Genomic DNA, 17,212 nt, shown 5'->3' on the forward strand with positions numbered 1-17,212 from the left:
CCCCCTGCGGAGCCCAGCTCTGCTTTTCTCTTTCTAACTTTTCTGACAAGTTCCAAAGACCTTCCTGAGGACTGAGGGTTTGTTTCTGTGCATTTTCCCACACAGGTGTTGTCAGAACTAGACATTGTGGTGCCCCTGCAGTTGCTGATCTCCATGTTCTCTGATGGAGTCAATTCCGTGAAAGAACTGGCCAATCAGAGGAAGGCACGGGCAACAGACCTGTCGGGCAACCTGGGGGCTCGGAGGGTAAGGGAGTTACAGTCTACAACAAGCTGATGGATACGAGGAAAGGACAAAGAAACAGAGAGAGTGAGAGAGAGAGACAGGGAGCTGAGCCAAGGAAGGCATCCGGCTGGGAATGAGTCACACAGCTTGGCTTTTTCCAAAAGCCTCTTGAGGACCCGATGCCACGGAAACAGAGTTAGTTCTCTTGCATGTTGCTGCTCTCCTCATGAAGCAACAACATGCAGCCGCCGCAGCAGACAGGAAGTGATGTGTTCATCTGTGAATGAATTATCTGCCCTTCATTAATGATGCCTGGAGGACTGGCAAGAGACCATATGTTGCCATGGTAACTGCTCCAGACTAAATTCAGACCTAATTACATTAAAAAAACCTCAGCTAGACCTGCTGAAATTAGATTAATGAGTGAAATGACAGTGCTGGATTGAACCTTGACACATGTAGGAAGAGATGGAGTGTGTGCAGTGATGTGCTGGATGGTGTCCCTCTGCTGATGTGCAGTGTTCATACATGCACAGGTGAGTGTAGTGTCAGACCCAGGCCGCCGTGGCCAGCACAACAGCCTGAGCCCATTCCCCAGCCCCTTTCGGAGTCCATTTCGGAGCCCGCTGCGCTGCAGCCCCTTCAAAAACCTGGGCCATGCCACTGGCCACTGCGCCCTTGACCTGGACTGTGAGGATGATGACATGAACCTGGGCTGCTTCATCCTGATGTTTGACCTCATCCTTAAACAGGTGACCCATCAGAGCCCATGAGGCTCTACCAAACATCCGTGTAGTTTCCGCTGTAAAGCAAGGCATCTAAAGCTGTATGTTTGCATGTCTCCTGTATTTTATGCAGGAAAGCGTGTCATGCTGAGGCTCTCTGAAAATGCTCTTAACTGTAGCTTTGTTGATAAACACAGACACTGAATGACATCACTTCTAATAAACCACACTGAAAGTAGCAGCAGTAGTCTAGACTGATGGCTGTGCCCGGGACAGATGGAGCTTCAGGATGATGGTGTGACACTGGGCCTGGACAACAGCCTGGCCAAGGACATCATGGGCATCATCAACAACGTGTTCCAGGCCCCATGGGGTGGCTCACACACCTGCCAGAAGGACGAGAAGGCACTGGAGTGCAGCCTGTGTCAGTCTAGCATCCTGTGCTACCAGCTGGGCTGTGAGCTGCTAGAGAGACTGGCCCCCCGGGAAGAGATTCAGCTGGTGGTGAGGCCCTACAACACCACACCCCACGTCCTTAGGCACACATCTGCGATACACCTTCTTCCTATACCATTCTCCATTTTTTAAGGGTGTTGTAAAGTTGGAGATTTAAAAAAATCTTGGTGCTAATAACCTTTTCACAAAGTTCATCTGCGATGTATGGATACACACTGCTATGGTGTTTTGATGGGGCCCCTACTGACTCTTCTGCCGACAGGAGCCCACAGATAGCCTCGAGGACAGTCTGATCTTTCCCCGGCCGGAGTTCAGCGTGGGCACCGATCGCGGCGCTGAGGATGGAGACAGCCCCGCTAACAGAGCAGCGGATAACCCTGGAAACCAGGGCCACTTACCAGAGAACCCCCGTAGGTTCCCATAGCGACCAGTACTCGAGTGCACAGATGAGGAAGCAGCGTTACCCATAACACAAGCCGCTCTGTTTCAGCTGGTTTTTACGAAGGATTTAAAATACCAACAGTATCGCAACGTATTCTTTTTATTGGTATCTTGGGTCCCCACAGGAGAATAGAAATAAAAACACGGGTGAATCGCAACCACAACGAAACTGTTGTGAAGCATTACCCTGGCTGTTACAGGCTCTGTTTAACCAGGATTTCCGCTGCCTTGCTTTAACACACAGCCATGAAAAACAACACTGATAAGAAGTTCTCCTACCAGCACCTTCCTGTGTCCCTCAAGCTTATTTACACCATACTACAGGTAGGGGCCACTGCGCTACTGCCGTGTGTGGAATCTCTCCACGTCGTGTGTACGGCGCCAGCTCTGATCGGCATTTGCTGTGTCCAGGAAATGGGCAAGTTCGAGGAGCCCGATATCCTCTTCAACATGCTGAACTGCTTGAAGATCCTGTGTCTCCACGGGGAATGCCTGTATCTTGCACGGAAGGATCACCCCCAGTTCCTTGCCTATGTCCAGGAAAAGCTTCTCATTCCCTGGTAATAATTTGTGTGCCTCCTGAAGCTGATTTGCATGTATACAAATCTTTCTGAACTTCCCCACAACAAAAGAATGCAGTCGTGCTTAGAATACTTATGTATCACACACACACGCAATGTCTACAACCGCTTGTGGCGAGCGGGGTCGCGGAGAACCGGAGCTTAACCCAGCAACACAGGGCGCAAGGGATCACACCCAGGATGGGACGCCAGTCCATCGCAAGGCACCCCAAGAAGGACTCGATCCGCAGACCCACCATAGAGCAGGACCCGGCCAAACCCTCTGCACCACCGCGCCCCCAATACCCATATATTTTACTACCATTTCAAAGCTGCTTTTCTCAACATCAAAGTACCTTCTGAGAGATAAACCTTCATCCTCTTGCTTCACTTCGACAGAGATGTCAGGGTTTTACCTGTGTTTCCTGGTGCCATGCCCAGTTGCCTGATGGTCTCTGTCTCCGTACACCTCCCCTCAGCCTGTGGCGGATGCTGAAGTCTAAGTTCTGCCAGCTAGCCTCACTGGCTGTTCCCCAGCTCCTGCATGCCCTCTCACTCCCACATGGCGCGGATATCTTTTGGACCATTGTGGACAGCAGCTTCAATAGCAAGGACTGGAAAACACGCTTTGAAGCAGGTGAGGAACAAGGGGTATGTAGAGGGGTAGGAGTCAGGGGGAATGGGGTACAGGCAGGCCATCTGAAACCATAGTATGATTTGATCTGATTAACTAAGATGTTTACTGTTGGCTGTGAGAACTTAAAATCATCGTGCATACTTTAGGATTTGTAGAAAGTAAGAGAAAATGACTTTGTCTTTTTGCGACATAATGAAGAGATGCAGTCACAACAATGACCACATTGTTCCTGGAGACAGGCTTGTTAAAACCCCCCTCTATAGCTGTGGTACCACACTGTTTGTGTTGGTACATGTGACTGCACCTAGTGTGGTGTCTAGGGTCTCCCTCCTCCTGCTGCCTCTGTAATCCCCCTCACACAGCACATTAGCTTGGCAAAGGAGTTTCCATGGTTACCAATGCAGCCATAGCAAGGCGGGATTGCTGGATTATCTGGGGCCCAGCAATTGGCTGAGGAGTGGAAGGTGACCTTGGTGAGTCTAGGGGAAAGGGGCATCATGGTGCAGCTCCAGATGCATGGGTTATAGGTGTCATAGGGCAGGATGAGGGGAAAGGTGACACCCCGCACTCAAATACCTCCATGCTGGCACATGATGATGCCTTGCAAAACGGCCATAGAATTAATGAGCGCCTCTGTGAGAGGGTCGGCATTCGGGTTTGAAGTGAAAGCACCAGAACTGACTGTCTGAATGAAGCATCTACATTATTGCTCTGAAGACCCGAGCATTCGAGTGGCACAGTGGTGCAGCAAGTAATGCTGTTGTGGCACAGCACCTAGGTGGTGCCACAAGGTGTGGGTTTAATCCCTGATCTGTGTACGTATATGGAGTTTGCATGTTCTACCTGTGTCGGTGTGGGTTTCCTGCAGGTGCTCCAGCTTCCCCCTACGGTCCAAAAACGTGAATTGGTGACTCTAAATTGAAAGAGTGTTTCGCTGGTAATGACTGAATTTTTGCATACAGTATATCCAAGCAGAGTAAGTCATCTTGGGTGAAAGTATGGGGGCTGATACTACTACATAGTGTTCATTGGAAGTCACTTTGGAGAAAAGTGTCTGCTAAACGAATGAACGTAAATCCTCACTGCAGCGCTGGAGAGACAGCAGGGTACACCCACCTCTGCTCTACAGTAAATCATTAATTCCAATTAACTAATTACCCTCCCAGACTGGAGATTTCAGCCCATCTAAAGCAGATGGCCGTTTACACATGACTGTAAATCACCCAGAAGGAGCCCAGTTGGGTGTCTGCACTTTGCTGTCCTGCGCAAAGTTCAGCACAAATACAGTGACACCTTCCCACCTGAGGGCTCTACAATGGCGCCATCTAGAGGGCAACTCTTGACATGCATATATTACCAATAATTCCCTCCAGTCATAGGATTTACAAGGTGGGGTGGGAGGGGGCGACATGCCCCTAAGTGTTTAAGTGAGCCTGGTGAGTTCCCCCTGTATTTGTACAAGATTACACTGAGTACCATAAATATTTTTTGCATCCAGTACCAGAAAAGATTTTACATTACTTGCTCCAATTTAGATTTTTTAGCATGAACTTAAGTACTAGGCATTCTCAGTGGAACTTCTTATTTGTCGAACGTTTACTTCGCCGCCATAATGTTATTGGCTTAATATAATAAACCAGAAATTTATATGATAACATCGCCATCATGCGCTGGATACTTGTAATGGTTCAAGTAAGGTAAGTATAAGGTTTATGCAGTATATAGGATACGGCCGCAAATCTGGTTGAGTTTTTATATATAATTAGAGAGTTATTATTGTAAAATATGCTGTAAAGAATAAAAATGATAATGATATTTGAAATCTGCAATGTTTATGGTATGAAGTTCTGGTGTAAGAGGTCGTCTTGTAAAATAAGTGCACTTTGACAGGTTTGTTGTCCCGGTTGTACCTTCCCCTTTGTCTCCTCACCAGTGGAGAGGGTGGCGGTGCTGTGCCGCTTCATAGACATCCCCTCAGTGACCAAGAATCACCGGCTGAAATACTCGCTGGCCCATGCGTTCTGCTGCTTCTTAGCCGCGGTGGAGGATGTCAACCCGGCCGTGGCCACGCGAGCGCGACTTTTGCTGGACACCATCAAGAGGCCCACACTGCAGGCAAGCTGGAGGGGTGTGAAGTGGGAGGGAGGTTGCTTTCAGTCCTGCTCATTTTCATCTTTAGCCTGTCAAGCGAAACTGATGGGAGGGACGTGCAGGGGAAGTGAAGTCACATCAGATTCCGTCGATGAGTTTTTATTCCTGCTCTCTTGGGAGGAGCTTTGATTGAACGATTAAGGTACCGTGTCTTAACCGCCCCACCCCAGGGCCTGTGCCTGAGCCTGGACTTCCAGTTTGACACGGTGGTAAGGGACCGGCCCGTGATCCTCAGCAAACTGCTACTGCTGCACTTCCTCAGAGAAGACATCCCAGCACTCAGCTGGGAGTTCTTCCTGAACCGCTTCGAGACGCTTTCCCTGGAGGCCCAGCTGCACCTGGACTGCAACAAAGAGTTCCCCTTCCCCACCAGTACGCTCTGCTGCAGAACTCCTTGTTGGCTCATGCAACTGCTTAATATGTCCATGTCTGTGTTATTATGTAGGAGTGGGGGATTTATACCCATCCCATATAGAATAAAGACACAACAGCATACACTCGCCAGCCACTTTAGTGAATACACCTGGCTAGTGTCTCTTTTTTTTTGCCCCCAGCATGAATTCAGTGCAAGGTGCTGGACACACTCCGCAGGGCTTCGGGTTCATGCTGGCCCAAAAGCTTTACGCAGGTTCTGCACGTTTCGTGGCAGCACGTTCATTCTAGAAATATTGCATGCACCTCATCCCAATGATGCCCTGTTGGCTTCAGAGGTGGGCACTGTGCAGGCCTATGGGGTGTGCTAAGGCACTGGTACGGTCCTGGAACCATCCTGAGGTAGCGTGTGCTTTGTGACGTGATGCATTTCCGGCACCGTTACACCACCATCGCCAACCTGTACTGTTAATGCCAATCAGGATGGATCCGTAGATTCGTTCTTTTTACACCGATTTTTGAACGTGCCATCAGCATGTTGTAACAGAAACTGGGATTTCTCAGGCCAGGAAACATTTTTCTCTTTTTAATCTTCCAGTTTTGGTGCCTGCAGGTGTATTAGAACCTGATCTTATTGGTCCGATCTCAAAGGTGCTGAACCCAGGGTTGTCTTCTGCTACTGTAATTCATCTGCTTCGAGGTTTGACGAGCTGTCAGTTCAGAGATGACTGTCTGAGCGCTGCTGTTATACCGAGCCATTATTTTTGCAATTATGGCCTTCTTCTTAGCTTTAACGACTCTTGCCGTTCTCCCTGACCTCTGTCATCAGTGAGGCTTTTACACCTGCAGGACAACTACTGACTGGATTTTTATTTACCCATCACACCATTCTCTTTGAACTTTTTGTCCGTGTGCAAAAACTGCAGGCGGATGGTTGTTTCTAAGATGCTGGGACCAGCGCAACTGGCGCCAACATTCATGCCACATACAAAGTTATTTAGAGCACGTGTCATGTTCATTATAACCTTTATTTAAGCAGTAAATGGACGTCTCGACCCCATCCGCTTGCCTTGCATATACTTAGTCTCTAGCATGTGGTTCGCTAACTGTGGGGGGTAAACTGTTGGTGGAAACAGTCAGGTGTGTCCAATAAAGTGGCTGGTGAATGTTTATCCATGTATGCTGTGATTGATGGTGTGGGCAGTGGTCCCATGGGCAGGACAGCAGGAGCTGGAAACAAACTGAGGTTTTTATTAACATACAAAAAAAAAATAATTGGGGCACCGTGTAGTGTAGCGGTGATCTGCTGCATAGCACCTGATGAAGGTACTCTCCAGTAGGGTTAGGGTTAGGGTTAGAGCTATGGATGAAAGTGCCAGCTAAACAATAAATTAATAGTGCAACTGGAACCTTTGCCTTCCAAGTGCTTAGTCCAACGCGACAGTTTCCAACAAGCTGCCTCATATAACAGCGCTTCCAGCCAGTACCTCCCCATCCCTGCCTGTGCACAATATTTGAACCAGTAAAATTCCTCCTTTTGACAAAAGGGAATGACCTGTGTTGGCTGCAAGATAAATAGCTTGGTCCTGTATTCCTTCATCTCTCTTGGCACTGCACTCCTAGCCATCACAGCAGTGCGAACCAACGTGGCTAACCTTAGCGACGCCGCCATGTGGAAGATCCGCCGTGCACGCTTTGCTCGGAATCAGCAGAAGAGTGTACGCTCCCTTCGGGACAGCGTCAAGGGTCCGTCTGAGTCCAAGCGGGCCTTCTCACTACCCGAGACACTGAGCAGCAGACTGCGTGAGTTAGCGGCCCAGTCCATGCGTGCGTCTGTCCGTCTCGCTCTCCTACTGTTTCTCTTCACTCAACTGTCTGATTCAGTCATCTGTTCTCCTTTTTTTTTTTACATCTGCACGTCATTGTCCATCTTTTCGCTCGGTGGTTTCCTTTCCATCCGTTTGTAGCTTTTCACAGTTTTCACAGTGAAGTCCGAGCGTCGGCGATCTTTGTCCGAGTTCTGCAAGTGTTCAAGAAACTGCTAAACTTGAAAGGAGTGGCCACACACGTGACCTTTAACAGCCTCACCGACCACAGACTTCTGAAAAACGGGAGCAGTTCCACAGTGAAGCACGCATGTTGTGCAGAGCTGTCGATCTCCCACCTCAAAATGCGTGCGCAGAGGCGTTAACTCCAGACCTCAGTGACTTGAAACTTGGACACGTGACCCCCTGTGACCCCAGTGCATTTCCTAAATCGTGTTCTCCATGTGTGGTTTTTAGCTCTAAGGCTCACGAGGCATGAGCAGTCTGCCCCCTCTCTGGGAGATATGATAGAGAGAGTCCTGCCAGGTAAATAAGAGAACCAGTCTGATTTCTTTCATTTGCAGATGACGAGCTGTACTAGAGGAAAGCAGAGCTCTTCCAAAGTTCTTCCAGTAACAGCACATTTAGCATTTTTCAACCTGCAGCGTTTTGTAATGTAACCTACAAACTAAACTGGCATAACAGACCATACCCAAAAAAGATCTGCGTGAGTCATAATAAGAACTTAATTAAATACTCACCCCAGTCCTCCAAGGTAGTTTATAGACAAAACCAGCCATAGCCATTTTGTACTCCATGTGACATCTGCTGTAGTCTTTAGGAACTCAGCTGCCGTGCAGCATCAGATGTCCTCTTGTATGGTAGCAGGTGACCGTGATCAGCTGTCAGCTGTTTCCTTCCAGAGCTAAAGAGAGATGTGTCAACTGAGAAGTTAGAAAGAAAGTTGAGGTGATGCCTGGCTTCTATGGTCTGTCCCCCTCCCCCTCTGCAAGGTCAGATTATTCCTGCCCTATACCTCTGACGGTTCAGCCCCTCTCCTAGGCCAAAACCCACCCGAGGATGATGTCCTCATCAAGGATCCACTGCCAGAGGATGTTGGGATTGACCACCAGACAGTGCACCACTTGATCATGGTGCTCATGAAGTTCATGGCTAAGGACAAGAGCAGCGCTGAAGCTGACATCGGCAGTGCCAAGGCTTTCAATGCCGTCAAGCGTCATCTGTACGTGCTGCTGGGCTATGACCAGCAGGAGGGTTGCTTCATGGTAGCCCCGCAGAAGATGCGTATCTCAACTTGCTTCAATGCCTTCATTGCTGGCATTGCTCAGGTGAGGACAGCTAGAATCCCCCAGATGTGGACTTCGCCTTTTAGTTGTGGTATGCTGGCTGCTAACTTACAGCCCTTTTGACCCTGCTGCAGGTGATGGATTACAACATTGGGTTGGGGAAGCAGCTTCTCCCCCTAGTGGTCCAGGTGCTGAAGTACTGCGCCTGCCCACAGCTGCGGCACTACTTCCAGCAGCCGCCTCGCTGCTCGCTCTGGGCGCTACAGCCGCACCTTCGCCAGATGTGGCTGAAGGCTCTGCTGGTGGTCCTCTACAAGGTACTGCAGCAGAATTTGCCTGTAGGGGGCAATGATGTTATACTTCATTGCTTCCTCATGGGTTGCTCCCTTTGCACCCTCAGCGTTGTCCTTCAAATAACTTAAACTGCGCTTAAATTTGTGCGAGAAAATCTCAGTTGCAAGGAATCCCTTCTTTATTTATTGATTCTGCCATTAATCCATGTTGGATTCCCTCTCTCTGTTTTGTCCCTGTTTCTGTGTTGGTGGGCACAGTACCCCTACAGGGAAATGGACGTCAGCAAGGTGGTTCTGCACTTGATCCACATCACCATCAACACGTTGAACGCGCAGTACCACAGCTGCCGGCCGCACGCCACAGCTGGTCCACTTTACAGCGACAACTCCAACATCAGCCGCTATAGTGAGAAGGAGAAAGGTGGGGACCCTTATGCCACTGGTTCATGCCAGAAGGCTTACATCCACCCATACTGCACCACATACCTGTTTTTATACGGCAGTGAGAAATCTTTTCATGAGAAGGCATTTGTGTAAGGAATAGAAATTCTAGAAAACCACAGTCACAGTGACCTGTTATATATTACTGATTTTTATCCCAATAGAGGAGGACAGTGTTTTTGATGAGTCTGATGTACATGACACTCCCACGGGGGCCGGCAACAAGGAGTCCCAGACCTTCTTCGCCAGGCTGAAGCGGATCGGTGGCAACAAGTCGGTTAAATACCAGCCGGTGGAGCTCAACGCCCAGAAAAGTAGGAACTGTGGAGATTTAGGGGTTAACGCAGCTTGCTCACCACTCACGTCCTATGAACAGCAGGCCTTATGGGTCCGCACTGAGGAAGGCTGTATGGAAGTTTTTGGCAGAACTAGGACAGCATGTTTTCTCAACGGTGCGATGGTGTGGATTAAAGTGCCACCTGCTTGAATTAAACATCAAAATTAGCAGCATCAAAAGTAATTGACAATTCCCGTGGAATTCTGCTTAACTGAAAGGTTCTACAACAAAATGTGGGACAAGAACTCTTTTTATGCCATTTGTAGGCTGTCTTTCAGTGCTGTTTCTCATTCTTTCAATAAATGTTCTTGTCTCTATCTTATATGTGTGTATCTTAATATATTTTCCTAATATGTTGATAAAGCAGAGTGACACTGCAATCCAGAGAACGTCAATAGTGCCTCACATCTCGATAAATGGCTCGACTATAAGAAAGTAGCAGCGAAAAGCAAATTACGAATTCGGCGGTATTGTTTTCATGCCAAGATGTGGAATCTCCTTGGATAATTTGTTCCCAGGAACAGAACTGAAAGCATTCTGCAGTTAAAGTAATGTAGTGCTTTAGGAAACACGTTTGACTTGCGTTTACCAAATTGTCCTTTTCGGCGAGTAAACTTTTGCGACAGTGTGCGGTGGAGTTTAGTAAGACTGGTTTTATATTATGGTGTACTGGCCATCACCTGATTGTCCCCCCCATCTTATGGTTAGGTGACATGGAGCTCTTAGAGTACCGGGAGGGTGGAGCCCTGCAGGACAGCCTCCTGCGATGTGTACGCCAAGAGAGTACCAAGAAGAAACGTCTGCAGGCCATGCACAAGCAGAAGTCCCTGGACATCGGCAATGCCGACTCCATGCTTTACAACCTGGATGAGCATCGGCGGAAGTCCTGCATTGATCGCTGTGACCTCCAGGGGCCCACCGCTCCTGGCAGCAGTGTCCCCTCGCAGCCTCTTGAGCCCCAGCCCAGGGGATCCTCTGATGGTTCCTTCGTCCGGGTGGAGGGCCTCGACTTGCAGGAGCGCCGGGGGTCTCGGGAGCCTCCCGCTGATGGCCGAAGGCCCGTCATTCCTGAGGTGCGGCTCAGCTGCATGGAGACCTTTGAGGACAAGCCAGGCTCCCCGGGCGGGGCACCACTCTCCCCGAAAGAAGACCCCGACCTCATAGACCTCTCTTCTGACTGTACATCAATTCCTGAGAAGCACTCCATACTCTCCATGTCTGACAGTGACTCATTGGTCTTCGAGCCCTTGCCACCACTGTGTATCGTGGAAAGCGATGAGGAGTTTGAGGTACAGAATCTCAAAGGTGCCCGGCCCAATGGCCAGCCACCCATGCCCACAACACCCAGGACCACCTTGCGGCCGGCACCAGTGGTACAGGTGAGTGTAGAGGACTGCTCCACGGATGTTTTTACTCCAGACCCAAAGGAAAGAACCCTGTGTCCCCCAGCGAAGGGCCCCGTAACCCCTGCTGGCTCCCTAGACCTCCCAGATTCTCAGGGGTTTGTAATCCCAGAGCACCCAAAGGATGCATCCCAAGAGAGCCCCCTAACCCTGAAGCAGAAGCGGGATCTGCTGAGAAAAACGCCAGCTGTACCAGAGATGTCTTTGGATGAGCCTGGTGCAAACCCTGAGGATGGGACGGGTCCCATCGCCAGTCCATCTGGGAAGACTGTTTTCTTGAGCGTCCCAGAGGATTCTGAGCCTCCCCCAGATCCCACTGCCGGCAGCGATGAAGACCCCGATGATGATCTTGGCGATGGGGCTGACAGCGACCCTAAGCCCGAGGACGACGGCGAGGAGGCGGAGTTTAAGATCCAGATAGTGCCACGGCAGCGTAAGCAGAGGAAGATTGCAGTTAGTGCGATCCAGAGGGAATATCTGGACATCTCCTTTAACACACTGGACAAGTTGGGTGACCCCCCAGCAGAGACAGGTAAGGAAGATCTGTGTGTGTGTGTGTGTGTGTGTGTGTGAGATATGTTTGTGTGCAAAATAAAAGTGTGTGAAATATGTTTTACATCCTTTTTCTCTATTGCATGTCTGTCCTTTTCAGCACAGTGAAACAGAGATTTGACATTCTGTTGCGTGCATGCATGTGGTCTGATCCTGTGTGCCTCGTCACAGGATCACACTGCTTTTCTTAAATTCGGAAGCACTAAATTTGAAGCTCCTTGCTAATCCACGTGCTTTTCCATCAGCTTTCCATAAGCAGGTGTGCAGACGGTAAGAGTAGAATCATTCCATACGTTTTTAAATCAATTTTTTATCCACGCTGAACTACTTTTTGCATTTTTTTTCTTACAAATATGTGGAAAGAGCGTAAAAAATAAGCATGCGAAAAGTAGTCGCGCAGTTAGGTATATGCAGCTGGTGTTTATCTGCCGACCAAATTAGTGAGACAGAATTAACCCGACCCTAATTAGTTTGCCTGAATTTGTAAACGAAATCCCTCTTTCGGAATTAGTACTTGAATATGTAAATTTGCGGATAATCTAATGGCAATTTTAGAGAAACAAAACAAGAGCAAAGGAAACTGCCTCGGGCGTAAACACCAACTACAAAAGGCGATACCTCGTCGCAGAGGGCTGCTGACGAACCGAAAGGATGTCAACACAACTGAGACGCCGCCATCATCAGATACATCGTCGATCATCCTGCCTTCGAACCTCAGCCCCACCCACCCGGTAGTGAGGTGAAGAGCTGCTGCCGCGCCCATCGCTCACCCCCGTTACCTTGCAGATAACACGGCTCCGCCCGCAACGGAAAAGCCGCGGGAGTCAGCCTCAGCCCCCACTCTGGAGGCCACCGTCCCAGACACAAACAGCCGCCCGTCGATACCAAGTAGGAACGCCGACTGCTTCTCTCTTCTGTTCTCTGATCAAACGCCGGAGCGTGAGAAGGGCTGGGTGTTACACGGGCGCTTGACTCACAGCCAGGACTTCCATCATCCCCATTCTCTCGTTCCTGTGTGTGGTGCCCCTCCTGTGTTTGAGTGACAGTCGTCTCGCTCCGCCCCAGCAGCTGCCATCCGCTTTATTCCGTACCATCCATGTGCTGTGAAAAAGAATGATGACTCAACGAGGTTCATAATTTACAGAATCGTGCTCACTCAATGTAATATAAAATAATTAAGAATAGAAGAAAAAGAAATGAAATGAAACGCAGTCAATTCTCCAAAAAACATAACTGAAAATTACAGAGGAAAGAGTCGTTAATAAAATTACCGATGCGTAAAACAAGGTTTTTATTTCGTATTAATAAAACGTACTTTTTTATGTTCTCGTGGATGCTGCTTACTTCGTCTGTTTCTAAAACAAACCTGGGTGAGAAGAATCAAAACTGTGTAAAATAAGGCAGATTTCACACTATGAACTTGTACTGGAAGGCAGGACCTTCTTGGTCCATCAAGGGTTTGACCCACAATGCCTTTATACAAATTGTGGGTTCAGGATGCCCAGAAAGGGACCGTGGCTCCATTGCTCCAGATGCAGGATGGGTATCACCTGGTGTCTCAATACCACGTCATCTTCTTGCAGCTCACTGACTCAACCCTCCCTCCCTCCCAGGGAGGTGACAGACAGAACACAGCAGTTCCATTTGCATTTGCACTCAACATGATCCAGTGGAATTCAATGTTTTTTTTTTTTTCACCATTAAGCCAACGACAGTTGCAAGGAGTTCTGGAAGCAGTTTCCACCCCCCTGGTAGTATCTGACTGAAGAAAAGTACAAGGACAAGCAAACTGATGGAATAAAAATAAATAAGATTTCAAAGTTTTCAAAGGTACACTTTTAAGAAACTGTTTTGATTCGGTTTCCCAGTGTTCCTAGAGGCACAGCAAGCAGACTAGCCTCCTACCCTCAGGGTGGTTTATGTGTTTAAAGCCTGTGTACGGCGTTTAACTTAGAGGGAGACGGCTTTTACCGAAGAGGTGGGCTGGATGGTCGTCTTGCTGGTTACGGGGACCTTGAGACTCATCCCGTGTGCTTTTGTCTGTCCGCGTTTGTGTGTCTGTGTGTTTGCGTCCGTGCGTGTGTGCGTGTGTGCGCGTATGTGTGTTTGTGTCATCTCCAGGCCAGTACCGACAGGCCAAGCGTGGTTCCCTGGGTGCCCTGACCATGAGCCAACTCATGAAGAGGCAGCTAGAACATCAGTCCAGTGCCCCACACAATATCAGCACCTGGGAGACTGGTGAGTGATGTGGGTCGCCCTCCCCCTTGACTCTGACCCAGGCAAGAGAAGCCATCCCTCCCGTTGTGGTGTGAACATCTAGCAGCAGAATTCCTTGGCTGTTTCAGAAGCCTACGATGCAGGAAACTGATTCACAGCATCACACTAAAAAAGATCCAGACCCAGCACTCATCCAGACCCAGACCTCTCCATATTTCAGCTCCACAGAAACTACACTGCTGGGGATGTGGTGGTGCGGCAGGTTGGGCCAGGGCTCGCTGCGTGGTAGGGCTGGGGTTTGAACCCGGCTTGGGGTGCCTTGCGATGGACTGGCGTCCCGTCCTGGGTGCGCCCCCTGCTCCGGCCTCGCGCCGTATGTTACCGGGTTAGGCTTCGGCTCACCCCAACCCCGCGCGGGACAAGCGGTTGTTGACGTTGGTTGGTTGAAACTACGCAGTACTACATGTCTAAATTGGCTGCTTGTCTGTGCCTCCAAAAGAGAAGTATTGCAAAATTTCCCTAAAGTGAAATGTTGAAATGTGAAAATCTTGCCCTCAATCATTTCCCCTTTCTTCAGCTGAGCTGAGCTTTATGTTTTTGTAGTTCCTTTTTCAGGTATATGGAAAGCTTGGTTCCTTTGTTAGTAAATGATCACCTGTAGAGGCAGGTGGTGAGGGGAGCAGAGCACAATGGAATCAGCAGGATCAGCAGTCTGATACGCTTTACTCATGTATTTTAGCTCGATGGGACGTTGATGCGATGGTGTGCTTTAAGTAACGTCTCGATGTCCAGGTGCCACCAAGACCAGCCTGCTCTCCGCCCCCAGTACCGTCAGCATGTTTGTGCCTGCCCCTGAGGAGTTCACCGACGAGCAGCCCACCACCATGAGTGACCGGTGAGAGCCTGTGTGGTCAGTCGACCAGTTTGAGTCTTTCGGGTAGCAGAAACCCAGATCTCTGAGCTGGAAGTTCAGCCAAGACAGAATCTTGCACCCGTGTCTCTTTGGTAGATGTCGTGACTGCGGGGCAGTGCTGGAGGAGTATGACGAGGAGACTCTCGGGCTGGCGGTGGTGGTTCTTTCCATGTTCATCCACCTGAGCCCGGACCTGGCTGCACCCCTGCTCCTCGACATCATGCAATCTGTGGGCAGGTTGGCTTCCTCACTCTGCCGCACCCCTGACGCCATCCAGCTATGCAGCTTTTGGCAGCCTTGGGGTTGATTTCGTGTTTTGACTTTTCCAACTTCTCATATTCGGTGGATTGGAGGGTATGGAAACAGGCTGTCAGACTTAATGGTCTCAGACCATATGTGGACAGTTCTAATGCCAAGTGATAATCAATATGAGCTTGGAGGATATTGCCAGGGGCCTGTTCAAGATTAATTAAATCACTGATTCAGTGGCCTGTGGCTGCACCGATGCCTTCTGCCTATGCCGTGCACTCAACTGAGAGGAGTGTCCCAGAAGACACCATCATTATTCATTCAGCAATTTCATTTCCCACAGGCTGGCATCCAGCACCAATTTCTCTGGTCAAGCAGAGAGGTATGCTCATTCATTTGGTTTATGCTTCTGTTCATGTAGAACCTTTAAGTTTACTGATATGAACATATTTGCACCCGTGCATTGTGAGTATATGCCTCCTTTGTTGCAGTATGCTGATTCCAGGCAACGCCCCTGGGGTGGCTAAGCAGTTCCTGCGCTGTGTGTTCCATCAGCTGGCACCTAACGGCATCCTCCCCCAGCTCTTCCAGAGCAACATCAAAGGTGAGTGTCCCGCTTTCTGGAGATGTACGCACTCTTGACTCATTTTAATGGCCACAAAAAGAGGTGCTGGACTTTACCTGGGAATGTTTTTCATTTGCAGACGGAAGTTTTCTTAGAACTCTGGCTTCATCTCTGATCGATTTCAACGAACTGAGCTCCGTTGCAGCTTTAAACCAGCTGCTTGAGGTAGGTAACACCTGAAGCCCAAGTGCACTTTCTTCGTCAATTTTTAACTAAACTGGAACAAGAAGTCTGTTCATAACATGATTTGTTTGTAACTCAAAAGTCACTATTACTACTCAGTCACAATCAATAAAAGTGACATAATAGAGGCATACGTGCATTTATTCACAGGTTAGATCCTGTAAAAAACCTCAGATAAAGCTATAATAAGTTTCAAAACATACAGTAACATCATTCACCATCTGTCCATTTTCAGTAAACACTTCGTCTGTCTCAGAAACAGGTAATGAGGCTGGGTACTCCCTGGATGGGAGGCCAGTCCATTGTAGTGTATCACTTAGTCTTTCATTGTTTATTAACTCAAAACTACATTAAAATCCATTTAAAATTGCTGAAAATAAAAATACCTAATCTCCACAAACTCCAATTTTAATACTAATTGTTGACCAGTTCATCACATGTATGTCCAGCATTCATCAGCTTCAGCCCACTTCCAACCTCTTTTATTATGTATGCATTCCAAAAGGTCTCATATGGAAAAGGTTCTCGAAATATTTTACATATAACTTTAATAAATAAGAACTCAAACCATAAAAAAGTGTAAACAAAGTACCGTCATTGCTAGACACTCAAACACTAACAAAAATGACTACTGTGCAGCTGTGGATCCAGCTGATGATGGCGGCACGGTGGCACAGCGAGTAGCGTTGCTGTCTCACAGCACCTGGGTGGTGTGAGAGGATGTGGGTTCACTTCCTGCTCATGTGAAGTTTGCATGTTCTCCCTGTGCCTGCATAGGTTTCCTTTGGGTGCTCTGGTTTCCTCCCACAGTCCAAAGACATGCTGTTCAGATTCCCCATAGTGTGTGAGTGACAGAGAGAGTGTGTTCCACTGATGTATGGATGAGTGACCCATTGTATGTAGTGTATCTAGCAGTGTAAGTCACCTTGGTGAATAAGGTGGGTGGGCTGATAACAATACATAGTATCCATTGAAAGTCGCTTTGGAGAAAAGTGTCTGCTAAATAAATAAATGTAATTTCAAATGAGTGAAAAGAAAAACGCATTGTTCTAGTCAGTGCAAATTACTCAACAATTAATCCCATAAATGTGCAATGGTCCTCATCTTGCTATTGATCGCGAGGGCTCTCAAACTCCAGATACGAGTTGTAAACACTGTAGTGGAACAAGGTATAAGGTATGTTAGTGCTGTTCTCCTTTTACAGTCTGTGTAGTGGAAACGGGGGCTGTTTTCAATCCGTAACGGAAAGAAATTGGAGAAAATCTACGGGTAATGAAAATACTGTACAATTAAAAATAAATCAAGTGGGAAATGATCTTT

General features: G+C 48.5%; 1 protein-coding gene across 4 annotated transcripts in view; it reads left to right on the forward strand.

Moving 5' to 3' along the window:
• The window catches only part of unc79 (unc-79 homolog, NALCN channel complex subunit), a 46,727-nt gene that overhangs the window by 20,284 nt on the left and 9,231 nt on the right, over positions 1-17,212 (forward strand). For 2 of the 4 annotated variants that reach the window (XM_018727583.2, XM_018727582.2), the window contains 23 exons: positions 106-246; positions 762-977; positions 1,227-1,454; positions 1,669-1,816; positions 2,092-2,171; positions 2,259-2,407; positions 2,887-3,044; positions 4,978-5,159; positions 5,366-5,567; positions 7,191-7,370; positions 7,850-7,918; positions 8,435-8,721; positions 8,814-8,996; positions 9,231-9,393; positions 9,578-9,727; positions 10,459-11,685; positions 12,492-12,593; positions 13,827-13,943; positions 14,715-14,817; positions 14,932-15,072; positions 15,428-15,466; positions 15,576-15,688; positions 15,789-15,874. In XM_018727583.2, coding sequence (XP_018583099.2) covers positions 106-246; positions 762-977; positions 1,227-1,454; positions 1,669-1,816; positions 2,092-2,171; positions 2,259-2,407; positions 2,887-3,044; positions 4,978-5,159; positions 5,366-5,567; positions 7,191-7,370; positions 7,850-7,918; positions 8,435-8,721; positions 8,814-8,996; positions 9,231-9,393; positions 9,578-9,727; positions 10,459-11,685; positions 12,492-12,593; positions 13,827-13,943; positions 14,715-14,817; positions 14,932-15,072; positions 15,428-15,466; positions 15,576-15,688; positions 15,789-15,874 — 4,464 coding nt within the window. The remainder of the gene's footprint in view (positions 1-105; positions 247-761; positions 978-1,226; positions 1,455-1,668; positions 1,817-2,091; positions 2,172-2,258; positions 2,408-2,886; positions 3,045-4,977; positions 5,160-5,365; positions 5,568-7,190; positions 7,371-7,849; positions 7,919-8,434; positions 8,722-8,813; positions 8,997-9,230; positions 9,394-9,577; positions 9,728-10,458; positions 11,686-12,491; positions 12,594-13,826; positions 13,944-14,714; positions 14,818-14,931; positions 15,073-15,427; positions 15,467-15,575; positions 15,689-15,788; positions 15,875-17,212) is intronic. The other 2 variants (XM_018727585.2, XM_018727584.2) reach the window with 2 other exon arrangements.

Source organism: Scleropages formosus, chromosome 15 (genome assembly GCF_900964775.1).
Source record: "Scleropages formosus chromosome 15, fSclFor1.1, whole genome shotgun sequence".
NCBI classification, from domain to species: domain Eukaryota; kingdom Metazoa; phylum Chordata; class Actinopteri; order Osteoglossiformes; family Osteoglossidae; genus Scleropages; species Scleropages formosus.